Raw genomic sequence first — 14721 nt, 5'->3', positions numbered from 1 at the left:
TCTATAAATGTCATAGGAACTCAAGCTCTGCCCTGTTTGCTGACATAAGCAAATAAACGTGTCATTTGTGCTCCAGGTCAAAATGTCCTGTGACTGAAATTTTATATCTGGGCAAAGAGACCCAAAGCCTTTTGGAAAATTCAGGCCTATGTGTGACTATGGCAAGCTCAAGTTGATCTTCAAGGTGTCAGTATAACTCAGCACATACTGTACATGCTAGTGAAAATCACCTCTTGTTAAATTTGGCTGGAAACAGGTGGAAACACCTGGCTCTGTCCAAAGGTTAAAAAAAATCTACTACCAGCATGTCTAAAACTCACTAATTAACAAATTAGGTCTTGTTTGTTCAATCCCTAAATTAAGCTGTTATGCTGTTTCCAGTCTTTATGCTAAGCTAAACTAATCAGCTGCTGGCTCTTTCAGCAGAGAGCAAATTAGCATATTTCACAAAATGCAGTCACATTTGTGACCTCAGCATTCTATACATTCCCTACACAAACCTTAGGGGCTGAATCAAAATGTTATTATCTAGCAGCAGATTACAGATCTCACAGAAATCTTTGCCCAAAATGACAAAATGTCTGTCCATCCAAAACCGTTTTCTTTCCTGCTCAGGCCAGGCAGTGGCCGGTGCAGTCTGTAGAAATACTGGATTTAAACGTTGGCTTCACACTGGGCAAACATTTTAGCTCTTTGCGCAGACAGAAGACATCTGTGGGATCACAAAAATACCTTTGAAGGTATTTGAAGAAATAGCGGTTTTACGTCTCTCCTAAGGTTTGCAAAGGGAACACTGTGTGACCGAATCATTAAGTAATGTACAGAGTAGCACATGGTCAAAAATGGGGCTAACCAAAATGTCAAACTATTCCTTTAAGGGTTTTATTTCCTTCACTAAACTAGACTAATACTGATGGTCTGATTTCATCTTTACTCTGGTCTTTCCATTGAGAGGGAAGATGCTGAGCAAACAGCAGACTTTCAGCCCTCCAGAAGATTGCCCGAAGTGGCACTGGCCTTAGCTCGGGGTGCTGACACACTTGTGCCCTAACACACGTAATGCACCCGGTGAGCAGTTGAGCAAATAAGAAATGAAAGCACAGAGCACAGGCCTGCAGTCTGCGTCTCTGACGGGGGGGGGCGGCGGCTCAGAGGGGGTGTCGAGGGTCTGCTGCTTTCTCAGAGCGATCTTTTTCCACCAGGCGTCCAAAGTCAACATTCCAACTAACCTTCAGCCATTAGAATGCAGACTGAGAATGAAAGCAAGAGGAAATGAAGGGAGATGGAGAGCTGAAAAGCTAAGGTTTCACAGGTTTGGCTTCCCCAGCTTTGGAAGCCCACATGCCTACAGTTATTAATCTGGGTAGACATCATCAATTACCTCTAATTAACCAGATGATGGTCTGGTGAGCAGAAAATGTAGGAGGCGATTAATCACTCAGAGCACCTCCAGGCCTACTGCTCAACCTAAAAAAGCGTGATGTGAACGAAACGAGGTCTTCTTAGGCTTCTCCTCCTCATGCCCAGAAACAGGACGTGTCCAAACTATTCTGGTCCACAAGCAGGAGAAAATATTGGCAGTAGATCTAATGAAGAAAGCACACCTCATTCATGTACAGTAGGCAGTAGTGTACAGTTGATCCATGAGAGGGGTAATCCATAGAGAAGTGATAGTCGTGCAGGCTTCTAGATGCCATCTTTTTATTAGATTGAGGGAATTTACTGCCTCTGTTGAGGTGTAGCTTTTCTCCTCTTTTGTGTCATGCTTCCTCTGTGGGTGAGTCACTGGCAGTTTGGGGCGATGACGTAATTGTGGAAAGGTCCTGGGTGCAGTCAAACTTGTAATTCAGTGAGGAATTTTTCGTCTGGTCAAGGCTGGCTGGGTCTGTCTTTATAAATAAAGATGTTAGTCTTCAAAAGAGGAAAAACAGAGGAAGGAGAGACATGAAAGTCCTTTGCTAACCCACTTACTTACTCAACACTGCTGGAACACCCTGATATTAATTTCTAATCCCCATAACATGGTCACAGGTCAAATTTCTGTGCTGTTTACAGTGTGAGGTTCTACAAATAAGAACACGCTGATGCCGAGCATGAAATAACTCGAGTCTTGATCCAGGAAAATATTATCCTGACCAGAAGAATCCAGAATTTGTCTTCCAGACGGTGTTTTTGGGGCTCGTTCAAAATGTTCATGAGTCAGTTATAAGGTTTCTACATAAATCTCCACTACCATATATGCAATTTAGTCATTTTCAATCACTGTCTCCTCTGTTTATCTAAATTAAAGTATAGTCATGACAATGTAAGCATAGCAAGTGTTTATCTTTGTTTTATAAAATATGGTATTCCCAGCAGGACAGTAGTCTTACAGCAAGTGCAGGTACAGTACACCTCTGCTGTGCACTGGAATTCGGCTACTGCTATTATCAGCTGTGCTTGAAGTGGGAGTCGGGGCTGTTTCAGTGGTACGGACTCACTCCATGTGTGCTTTATTACCTCATCTTCCAGGGTGATTTATGGATCTCACACAGGCCACTCTTCTGAGCTGTTTATATCCGCTGAAGATGAAAGAAAATCATGGCTTTATTACTCAGACAGAGTTGGTCTGTTTGCACACCAGACGGGCCTCATTGGACAACTGCAACAGGCCCGCATCACACATATCTGATCTGCGTTTTCAGAGGCAATAAACTGTCCCATGTGTGCAAAGCATCACTAAACAGGACTGATAAGTGCTAAATACAAACTGGTATCTGTTGGAACACAAATTCCAATACTGTCTACTTCTAATGTTGACAAGTAGACATTTTATCCTCATGACTCATATCCTGAAAAAAAAACAACACATCCAGCTTTGCTTGGGTTATTATTCAAATGTTTCTGTCTGGATCAGAGTGCCTTGTGTCTTCTCAGTCAAACATTACTATAATCAGATGTACTGTTTCAGCTTGTGGGGTAATTCAAGATCATACTAAAGAACACATGTCCCTGTATGATCTTTTATGTCTTCACAAAGCTATCTCACATGCAACTGCTGTCTAAAAGCTGTTTGCCTGTAGCGCCATCCTGTGGTGAGAACGAATACACCACAAAGCACAGAGGAGTTTGACAGTCATGTGAATCAGAGAGCCACAAATCATGACAAAACTTTCAACTGCTTTAAAAGTCATGTCAGCCCCTAGACAAAAAAAAAAGAAGAAAAGTCAAGAGGTCCGTTACAGTGTCACATTATTTTATTAGCCGGTACAGAGGATTAACTGTGTTTGTTGTAAGGCTCTGTTTTACTAACACACTTGAAACCAACAATGACAGCAGCTTACGATATACACCGACAGACAAGTCGGTGAATTCTACAAACACATTAAATCAGACAAAAAATTATAGTGTCTCAGTACATGTAAATGATGAACACTTTGTATTTCATGTAATTTACAGAGCTTCTTATATATCCTCTCCATAGTGCCAGTGAAGGTTTGACTTCAGACAATAGTAGAATTATGGGGAGGTATCACCTTCAACCCAAGAAGAACCTTTCTGATAAGAAAACTACAGGATCAGTAACTAGATGACATTGTCTAACGTGTGCGATATTTACTACAGTTGAAGCATGCGAGTTAATATGATACTATTGTCTGCAGAAAAGGATGTTGACAAGGATGCATACGCTAAAAGCACAGAGGTGTGTGCTGCACAGTTGGGAATTGTTCGGATTGTTCTCAATTATGATTTTTGATTCTGCTCATCGACTTCAGTCATTTATTCTCTACCGTTTCTATCATCTTGTTATATTAAATTTTTAAAGACCAATATTCCACACAAAAAAACCACAGCTAATACATTTAATAAGACAAAACATACTTAAAGTGTGGAGACAGAGGCTGGGAGGTTATAGTTGCTTTGCCATTTAAGAAAATACTGTATGCACAACTGTGACAGGTCCCATTTCTAAACAAAACAAAACTTAACATTTTTCAATAAGTAATTTTATATATATGGTTCTGTTTCCTAAAAGTAACCTCACACTAAAAGTGCTTTTTACTGATAGATGGTATGGTGTTTAAGCTGAGGAGGATGATGCGGTGAAATACAGTATATCGTGGTATATATGGATACTGCATTTAGCAACATTAAAACAAACTAATTTTTAAAAAAATCATTAAGTGAAGTTAAACCTGATGCACTTGGTTTGATATAGTTTTATAAACTGGGCTATCATGCAATCACTGTATGTTCCACAATGTATCTGATGATGTAACTTTAGAAAGAGCTGTATGCCAAGTAGATCTCAAATAGTTCTTACATATCAATAAGCAGAATCAGAAATCATTTGTAAATTAAATTAATTCCACAGTTTAAAGAAATTAGTTCAAAGAACCCAACACTTGGACTGTTTGATGGTAAACAGAGTTTTCATGTTCATGGAGCCAGTGGTCCCAGCCTCAGCTCTACATGGTGCGTGAGCCAAATGGCCTCAGTGGTGGTGTCGGCTCCCTCCTCACTTGGCCTGACGGGAGCTGCAAGGTTGCGGAAGTCGTGTCGGATCTTAAATGAAACTGTGACATCGGCATCCTCTTCTTTCTGAGGGATCACTTTGATGAAGAAACCAATCTTGTTGGATTTCCTGAAGGCAACAACACTGTGGAAAAGACACAGGGATCAGGTTAAGAGTTACCTCACGCTATTAATTCTTTGTGTGTGTGTGTGTGTGTGTGTGTGTGTATATATTGACTTACTCTGGGTCATCCTGGAAGTCCTGGGGTTCAGCCAGTTCATCGTACTCAGCAGCAGCATCCTTTCCTGCCAACACCAGTTCCTTGCTGGGTACTATAATCTAAAAAAAAAAAAAAAAAAAAAACATAGTTCCAACATTCAATGACTTTCAGTCTTTTCTGTTTCGTAGCACAACAATGTCAATTTATGTGTTTTGGAAAAACATAAAATCCCCCTCGACTCCAAAATGTGTTTTTTGTTATTGTTACTTCGCTTAGAGGTTTGAGCTTCACTGTGCAGAATGATGTATGTGCAGAGTTTGACACTAAAAGCCTGTTTTCACATTCATCTGCTGAAGGAGGAAAGTTTTTCTGTGCTCACCTTTAAATCGGAGTGTAAGACGTGCATGTACGAGCATCATTTTGTGACATCACATCTAGTTTGGGAAGCCAAACATGGTCCAGTATGAAACTTACACAACAAGAGTTATGTGGAAAAATTAAAGCCTACAGTGCACATACACTGAGAATAGTGTCTAGTATTTAAACTTTTGAAGTGAATAATATTTGCATTTTCATAGTCTGGATTTTTAGTAGATCTATTTTAAGAATTTTTAACAGGGTAATTAAAAGTTTTGTGGAAAAACCATATCACACATCATTATTCCAAGAGGAGTATTTTCATGTCTTAACACACGTCTGGACAGAAAATGGTTTGTTAATTACTATTAAAGTGGCTTTAGTTTATCCAATTCTGAATGAATTAAGAAATCATTAGGGAATGGATCAAGAAGAAAAAAAGTGTACAATGAACAACAATGAAGTGTATGGCAATTTGCCTAAACGTTAAATAAAATTAGGTTACGGTCATACTACAGACGTAAGCAATCACTTCACAATTTTGTCTCTGGTCCGATCCTTTGAGTGCCTCTGACAACAGCTTGAGACTCTATGGATGACCATTTTGTCATTCCGGGAGGCCTTAAGTTTCTTAAATTACCACTTGCTGCTGCTCCTTGCAGACTTCATGTGAAGTCCCTGATTTGTGATGTTGTCTGATGTTTGCACTGCTCAGAAAACAAGTCATTCATAACTGTGTCATGTGTGAGCGGGGAAAAAATAATTTAGGATCACATTTATATGTAAAATGAATTTACTGTATCCTTGAAGTCATCAGCAAACTTACACAATGTTCAGATGAAACACATAATATATATGTAAGAGGTGAGCGAAGCCAGCCTTGGAAAGAGCTGGTTGATGAAATCAACCAAGCAGGGCTCGCTGCGGTTCACATTGCCCTCCAGGTGTTTGAATATCAGATGAAGCAGAATGACAGTACTGCACACTCTGTTTGGCCTTAATGTGAATGGAAATGGGTCATGAAGATGCTCCGTTTCAGCCAGGAGCTCTTCCTTACCCAGTCTGGCCCATGACTTCATCACTAAAGAGGCCAAGAGAAACAGCCTGTAGTCACTGAGAGCCTCGCAGCGGCTGCTGGCAACAGGCAGACCAGTTACTACAGGAACACGGCACTCTTAGCTGTGCGTGACAGCTGACAGATGGAGGTAGAAATGGGACACAACTGCTCTGCATATGAGATGATGACGAGGCTACCTATTCCATAAGGAACAGGCAGTATGAAGGAGCCGACCACCCTGCGTTCTCTGAAGCTGGCTGGTAAGATTGCAGGTTTGACATAATATGCAATGTTTAAGAATAGGCGGGTGGTAAACAACTGCCACAATCTGTGAATGTGCCCATTCCTTATAATCTGTATTTAAGCCATGATACTCTTTTCAGCAGTTAAAGCTCCATTCATTGTTTGGCCACCGTGTGGGGCAAAAGTACTCCCAAACAAGCTGGTAGACACACAGCCCTGACATATTATTGCGTAATAAAGTGACTTTAGTGATTAACTGTGTATCTTCAGACAAATTGGAACTTAATGATCATCCCATTGAACTTTTTCTGACCACCTGACAAATTTAAGCACAGTGTTCACTAGCCTTTAAGCTCAGTCTTAGTAACCAAAGAGAGAATTTTCTACATGTTTGTCATGAGAAACTCCTTTCAGATTTAACATATACTTTAGATTCAGCATTAATAAATATTGATTATTTGAACTTCAATCTCATTAAAGCAAAGACAAACAATCAATAAAAAGGCAGAATTTACACCATTACTGTTAAAATCATAGCATGTTTGGTAGTACAGTAATGAGTATTTATGCAATGGCCACTAATTGAAACTGTTTGATACTTTCTGTGACTACAGTTTATTTCAACAAATAAAAAGGAGAAAGTACCTTGGCAGTGCTGTTGATGTCATCAGGATCTTCCTCCTCACAAGAAGTCAGTGTGACGTGGGTGACGTTCTCCACTGGGTTGGTCAGAGTCAGCAGCACTTGGCTCTCCTAAACAGACAGGAAGGGAGGCAAAGACGGAAGTTTCAAAGCTGGCTGAGTTCACTTATAAGGTAATGCAGTGCAACTCTGGTCTTCTTTTAATGGTCTTCACTAAAATGGACCATTTAGTTACTGGTGAGTTAGCTAGGTTTCAGTGCAGCGTTCAGTCATTGAAAACACTACAAAGTTGAATACTTGGTTTTAACAGTATGTTACAGACTCGACTTATAGAGGTTAAGATTATGGACAGAATGAATAAAACATGTAACAGATATATTCAACATGCCAGAACCAGTGCACACACTCACCTTCATGTACCGAAGATTTGGAATGGACATAATTCTCACTTCAGGGATGTAACTCCTGTGGGAGGAATAGGCAGAAGGCCAATCAATACACTGTAACACTCAAACACACTGACAGTGTTCAGCACAGCATTCAAACACATTCATTAAAAGCTGAGAGTTGATCTTTGGTGGTACAAATTAAAACGTAACCATTCACAAACAAACTCCTACAAACGTCAGCATGCTATTTGTACAGTAATGGATTACCCCAAAACAGTCAATTGGATTTATTTTCCAGGACACCATTTTAGATCATGTATAACTTTTGGTTATTTTCATTTAAAAATAACAAAATCTGTTTAAGATTAAGATACTTTTGTATGAATAATTTCCTGAACATGTGCTTATAGTTATATAGCACTTAGCAAGAATTTCGTTTTTATTTATTTATATTTTTCAATAATTAAAAAAAGATCAACATCTGATGACCGATACTCACACAGCCACCAGCTGAATTTTAAACTTGATTGAAGTGGGATTAAACTCTGGCTTGCTCAAGTTGTGCTCACATTTCTGGAGAAGGAAATAAAAAAATAAATAAAAAAGATGATCTAAATGTCATCTACATAAAAACAACAGCCTTTGATTGAACAGGAGAGTAAAAGCCTGAAGTGGTACTGACCCTGCAGCGCAGTGAGCGCTTCATCAGGAGGTGTTTGTGTCTGGGGTGGAGCTGAGACGCCCCTGCAGGCTGGAAGTCAGGCTGCAGAAGCCGCTGGCGCAGCGTGGTCACTGGGAGGACACAACAAAACGATTCAACTCTACTTCAAAAAAAGATTGGTGTTGTTTAGTGAGTTCTAAACAAACTCTTACCCTCTGGTAAGCTGATGGGCCCGGTATAACAATCTTCAGGCAGGGGTTCCACTTCATCAAGGGCCTGGGCAGGTTCGATGGTGATCTCCTTCTGGTCCTCACCCTCTTTAAGGCTAGTGAAGTTACACAAATACTGCTATGAATCTGTTGTGTGTCTTATAGTGATGGCATTTAATGTAACCTGAAAGCTGACTACACTGTAAAGCATAGTAAGATTTTCTAATATTTACACCACTCAGACTACATACCCATTACAACAAATTTACTAATAGTACAGGTGGTTATGGAAGTATTAGCACATTAACTATAAATAACCTACATATATGTTACATTGCCAGTCAGCATTATTATTATTATTTTATTTTTTTGTCAGAGTTACATTAAAGTTGCATTGTTATGCAGTTTGGAAAATACAGTTTTGAGAACTCAATGCTGGTGCCTTCAAGGACACTTTGACATTCGTGATTTTAGACTTGGCTACTGAACGGCAGCCTTTTGAAACAAGAGACAACTTTTTCACACAATTATTTTCATGGTGTCCTATCCTGCTTTACGTTTGTCTCGTGAATCTGACTGCATACTTTGTCAATACAGTGCCTTTTGTCAGCCAATTATTCATTTTCAGATGGTCAATGGTCTTTGCTCACAACTGTATTATTACAAGGTGATGATGTAACTTTGAGAAAAAAATAAGGGTGACGAGCTGTACACTGTGATGGATTACCTATGTATTTTAAGCCAAGTTTCAAGGCTCTGCAAATTGATTTTTATGGCACACTGAAATTAATGAAATAATGGCTGCTGGAAGGTAAAAAATATATTTATCTAAGTCACCAATAATATATATGTACACAATGTGCAGTTACTGTGAAGAAACCAGGGGAGTTGTCCTTTAAAATTTATACAAGTTTTAGTAGGAAAACTTCTTTTCCATGTGTGGAGTCAAAAGCAGCAGCAATTCCCAGTATATGACAAAAGACCACTCACGAAAGGCCAGCCAGGTTTGATATAGGGGCTCCAGACCTCTGCCTCTGCAGTCTGGTTCCAAGGCCATATTTTTCCTGAGTGAATGAATTTGGATACACACACACACACACACACACACACACACACACACACAGATCAGGCATCCTGCCTATTGAAAATTAAGGAGGACTCAAGATAATTTATCAAATGACCTAATCTACAAACATTTTTCTACATGACTACTTTCAACACATGGTCTAGACCCGAAGGGTGAATTTATGACAACTTTTAAAAACAAAAATGTAAAGAAATGGTATTTTACATTTAAATAAACAATAAATAAGCCAAAAACAATTTCATTTGTCTCGTGATAAGAGATGCTAACAGGAGCCTTTCTGCACAGGATAGTGGGAGAGAATCAACTCTGACAGACTGAGGGTTCAGGACTTAATTAGTATGAAAAATATTCTGATCTGGTTACACAGACTTCAACAAAGTCTTCTATTTCCTCTCTCCTTCTAACCAACATAAAGGCTCCCATTGTGTGGATCTCAGTCTCATTTACCCAAGGAGACATTCATGTGATCTGTGAGGTCACTCAGTAACAGATTAGACAGGAACAGAGATAAAGAAGTTGTGAAAAATACAACTCACCACCACATGAATTGTGTGTTGCTGGAGGGTAAAAACCAAAATATCAGAGTGCATAAGCAAAGAAAAAAAAGAGAGAATAAAGAACCAGGTGAAACCAAAGCAATTTAGCAAACATTAGTGGCATTTGGTGACATGCAACAGCAACAGAAATGCATCAGTGATGGAAAACAACTGCAGGACATCACCGCTTATGTGTTTAAAAATGGTTCCAATACACAATAGGAAAGGGTTTGGTTTGCATTATTGGATGTTAAGTATTGTAGAAGCAGGAGGTGTAAACAGTGTGCCAACAAGCTCAAGAAGCATGAAGACCATGTCCACACCAGGGCGACTAAATTTCAGACAGAATAAGATGGCGTTTTCTGTTGTCTTCAAATGTCAATGTGGATGGGGAACTTTTTGAAAGTAACCTGAAAATGTTTGTCATTTCCACATAGACAACAGCATTTTCATATTTATCCGCCCAAGTATAGACATGGTGTCAATCTTGCACGTCAACCAAACACTACAGCAGCTGATACAGCCAATTAATCCAGCCTGCTTTGGTTAAAGGTGTGCTAATCATGTAATATCCTCAATGGCACATACTTTGAGTATACCTTTGGTAATATTATTGACATTATTTGAGATTCTGCATCAAATCTCTTAAATGCATATAATTCTTGATCTACTTTCTTCTTAAACAGTACCAGCACATTTTTTAACAAACTACAGTGAGACAACAGCTGTTTGACATTTGAAAAGGTTAAAGAAGAAGGTATGAAAGTTTTGAAAAGGCAGAACTGGGCTCAGAGGGAGTAGAGTACCGAGAAAGCCAGAGGCATGCACTGTCGTCTCCTGGCCAGCTTCTTCCTGTCTCTCTCCTGCTTCTCTCTGTGGGCCAGCTGCTGGTAATACTCGATCAGCTTGTTGATCTGTAGGGAACAAAAATTTCATCCAGAGACCTGTCATCAATACTTCATGTATTTCTTTTTTTTTCATAAAACAAAAGTGATGAAGGATTGGGCCAGGGTAACCCAAGCCCCCCCCCCATAATAAAAGAAATGTTGTGCAATAAAAAGACAAGGGGGCATTTATGATTAGTTGTTTGTGGCCTCAGCAACTAGGCAGCCACTTAGTTTGCTTTTGCCTCGAGATGGCTGTGTGTGGGTGTCACTTATTCAGAGACACATCTATTCAAAAACAAGTAATGCATGATCAGGAAACATGTGAGCGACTCGAGAGAATTTAAATGACCACAGGGGAAAACTTACCCGCTGAGTATGAGGGTTCTCTGGCTCCTGCCAACCACCGCTGGCTGCAGTGAATAAAGTCACCAAAACATGAGACTTAAACCGCCATAAGAAACAAATACAACGGATAATATCTTTCTTCATGAGCTGAATTAATGAGCAGGACTTTGACACATTATGGTGTTCTGGTACTGTTGATGCTTCTTACTCCTAATTGAAGTTAATATTTGAAGGAAATACTGTAAATATGACCACATTAATGTGTCTACATTATATCCGCACCCACCTACTGATTTGTCAGCCATTCCCACATCCCTGGAGGTCCAGCGACAGAAGCCGCAGGCCAGGTAGTAGGCCTTCTTCATGGCCGTCTTGGTGGGATCATCAGGCAGAGGAGCTGGGATGTTGGTGGCCCGAGTAGACAGAGTGTGCATGCAACATGGGCAGTCAAAACAATTTGCACACCTACAGTAGAGACAGATAATCAGGAATGAATAAAAGGACATTAATGACATAAATATGAGGCAGTAAGGAGAACAGACAGACACAAAGTCAGCAATGACCTCCTTGAGTGCTGTATCGATATGTGTCTGCATGTCAGTCTCACCTGTTCTTTTTAAGCTTAGCCTCTGCAGATGGCATGTTCTCCAGACAGCTTGGACAATAATGGGAGTCCACCTGATCACCAAAAACAGCGGTCCAAGAGAGGAGTCAGTCAAACTGTGCATCCACATTTTAAAGTTTATTTTACAATGGCTTCCTAATTGTTGGATTATCAAAGTGTTAGCATTTCTTTAGGCAGTGTGGTACTGAGGGGGCGTGATTTTTCTTTTCATGATGCAAGCTTGATGGTTTGTCGTATGAACTGTCAGTAATCACATGTTTCCAAAGAAAAGTCACTGACTAGAAATCTGAAGTTGCAATAGATGAAACATCTCACTCTGGGTGTGTCCATAACTGTGAGCCACGTTAACAAGCTGGATTTTGACAGTGAAGACGTTAGCTGGGGTGGACTAACGTTGTAACAAATTGTTTTTACTTGTCGGACATGCCACTTATATTCTTTGTATATGAGCTAACCGAGTGCTTTAACGTTAAGCTCAAAGAATAGTAAGCGCTAGCTAGCTTGTTTGCCCATGTATGCTGTGCTCGGCATAACGCTGAATCCAACGGAAGTTAAACGTCGCTTACAACCAATGAGATGAGGAGACTGTTGGAAAAACTCTTGATTGACAAGCGGCTTAGCCATACAATGCGCGAGGTGGTTGGACTAATCCCACCTACCTGTCAAAGATACTAGCAAGCCGGCTAACAACAAAGTAGCTACTGACTAAATAAAGCTAACAGCTAGCTTGTGAAAACCAGAGGATAGTAAGGGAAAACGTTCACATACCTCGTGAGACACACATTCCAGAGATCGTAGCTCACTACAATAGCGACAGAAATAAAGTTGAGATATAGGGGCTCTGATCTTTTTCTCCCCACGAACCAGATAAATAACTCTATCTGGCTGCAGAAGGGACGCCATCTCTGACCAGCGAAGTCTAGTCCGTGGGCTCACTGACTGCACTGCTAATATTGATGTCACCACTAGTTGTCTGGCCTTTGAGGAAACACAGTGTGCCCAATGTCGACTTCATGTGGTGGATATTGAAATTGCAATCCCCACACCCATGGATAGTTACGGCACTGGACACATGCCCAGGGGAACAAGGGGGTCAGGGGAGCCAGAACTTATCTTTGAAGAGATTGAACATAGAAAGAGATAGCTTAATCAAAAGTAGGAATGTCCGGATCATGTGTGTTGAATGTGAATATGCAAATATTTTTCATTTCAAGTTTAACTAGACGCATGATGTCTACTACATCACTTCCTGTCCATTCTCACTGTAGGCTATGTATACTGGACGTTTTTGAGTTTCCACACCACCCTTGTGTAAGTTGCATATTGGATCATGAAAACTAGCTGTGATGTCATAAATCATGCCTGTGGCCTAGCTACAAGTGTTAAACTCAGATATAAGATGAGCACTGAGAAACGTTCCTCCTTCAGCAGATGAATTTGAAAACAGCCTTCATGTGTCAAACTCTGCACATACATCATTCTGCACAGTGAAGGTCAAACATCCAAGTGAAGTAACAATAAACAAAACACATTTTTGACTGAACTGGTGCTTTAAGAAAATGCAACCACAAGTTTCCTTTGATGGTTTCCTATAATTACCCTCTAGTATTTTGTATTGTTCTGTTGAGGCAAGAAGCTCTGGAAAGTAGGTAAACAGCCTCGCTTCATAGCCAGCATGAACAAAATACTGAAGTTCCAGTGCAGTTTTGAACCAACAGCAGCACTTCACTTCCTCTGAATGAGACTAAGAAGAAGCGAAATGACCAAAAGTGGCGCAGGTCTTTTATGTGTCTGTGGCCAGGGGGCCCATTGTCTCATAATCATCCATTTCCACACCAGACTAGTTTTGCATGAAAAACCTGCAAATGCTTTTTTTTTTAACTTTGATCATAATTAATAAATAAAGGAATATATAAAGTCAGAAACAAACAACTTACACAAAGCTTGAGATGAGAAAGAAGTAGCCTAAATAGAAAAAAGGAGGTAGTTGCAAGATTGATTACAAAACAGATGGGATGAGCAAGGGATGAGAACATCTTGTGCAAATTAGTCAAGGTCAGAGAAAAAGGCTATTCAGGGTTTAGGGTGTGATGAGAATGAAATGTAGGAGAGAGAAATATTTCATAACAGTAACCATAAAAGATAGTAACATTTGGATATAGGTCTCACAGTTCTGAGTCATAAAATGTACCTGTATTTTATTAAATCATCAACACTGCTGTAACCCCCCGTGGTTCTAATATTTGTCTTTAATTGTGTTGCATTATAGCTTTACACTCATGTTGCCTTGCTGTAAAAAGACTATATGTTGACTTGTGGGAGAGAAACTGAACACTGTGTAAAATATAGTCAATGGGGTACTCTAACAGGAATGGAAAGAGGCCTGTCAGCCACCCACAGGGCATATGGCCAAGTACCAGCTCACCATGGCAACAGCCCCTGGGAGGAGAAATGATCCATGAATAAAAATTAAACCAACAGCATTTCTCCTCTCTTCAGGGAAGGTGGTACTTATCATCTTGTATTCATTAAGATTCAGTCAAGTTCAGCTTGTCACTCCAATGGACTCTTTTATAAATGTATTTCTTATATAATTTTCATTTATTTTCTTATATAAAGGTCTCAATGAAGGCTGTTTATTAATGTTCACAGTAGGTTAGGCACCAGTCATGCTCAGAGTGACAGACACACACAGAGACCTAGTCAACTGCTTTATTTTTGGCAGAATGTCTTAATTTGGGGAAGTGAATGTTAAGGGAGAACGTTATTTAGTAATTTATTAACTACATAGTCATTACTAAATAAAGAGATCTGCTAATGCACACTCAAAACAGTGGTTCTGCTGTGATACCAGTTATCTAACTTTCCATATATCCGATAAAATGTTTTCATTCATTCGTCTATCATTGTGTACGCCGTTACGTCAGCAGAGGGCGTCATCCCAGCCAGCTGTGTAGGCCCCTCCGCC

The 14721-nt window shown here is 39.9% G+C and overlaps 1 protein-coding gene across 2 annotated transcripts; it reads right to left on the bottom strand.

Annotated features, from left to right (window-relative positions):
* Window positions 1-3218: 3218 nt before the first annotated feature.
* On the bottom strand, window positions 3219-12720 carry dctn4 (dynactin 4). 2 transcript variants are annotated; one of them, XM_044206325.1, is made up of 14 exons: window positions 12522-12720; window positions 11736-11806; window positions 11415-11593; window positions 11150-11193; window positions 10703-10810; window positions 9897-9917; window positions 9264-9337; window positions 8277-8389; window positions 8086-8195; window positions 7903-7976; window positions 7425-7479; window positions 7018-7125; window positions 4737-4834; window positions 3219-4639 (listed from the first exon to the last, which is right to left on the bottom strand). In XM_044206325.1, exons 1-14 carry the CDS (start codon window positions 12654-12656, stop codon window positions 4420-4422), a joined length of 1410 nt encoding a protein of 469 aa, XP_044062260.1. In that variant the 5' UTR covers window positions 12657-12720; the 3' UTR covers window positions 3219-4419. The 2 variants fall into 2 exon arrangements, with proteins under 2 accessions (XP_044062260.1, XP_044062261.1); XM_044206326.1 differs by lacking the exon at window positions 9897-9917 and having other exon boundaries at window positions 12522-12717.
* Window positions 12721-14721: the final 2001 nt, after the last annotated feature.

Source organism: Siniperca chuatsi, linkage group LG8 (genome assembly GCF_020085105.1).
Source record: "Siniperca chuatsi isolate FFG_IHB_CAS linkage group LG8, ASM2008510v1, whole genome shotgun sequence".
NCBI lineage: Eukaryota > Metazoa > Chordata > Actinopteri > Centrarchiformes > Sinipercidae > Siniperca > Siniperca chuatsi.
Note: the sequence above shows the minus strand (reverse complement) of the source record. Positions and strands in the feature narration are given on the sequence as shown.

Excerpts from the sequence above, each read along its gene's own strand:
- dctn4 (XM_044206325.1), bottom strand. The coding sequence starts at position 12,656 with ATGGCGTCCCTTCTGCAGCCAGATAGAGTTATTTATCTGGTTCGTGGG. Across the intron at positions 11,194-11,414 it reads AATGGCTGACAAATCAGTAG|CCAGCGGTGGTTGGCAGGAG; the intron begins GTGGGTGCGGAT and ends TATTCACTGCAG. Across the intron at positions 7,480-7,902 it reads AAAATTCAGCTGGTGGCTGT|GAGTTACATCCCTGAAGTGA; the intron begins GTGAGTATCGGT and ends TTCCTCCCACAG.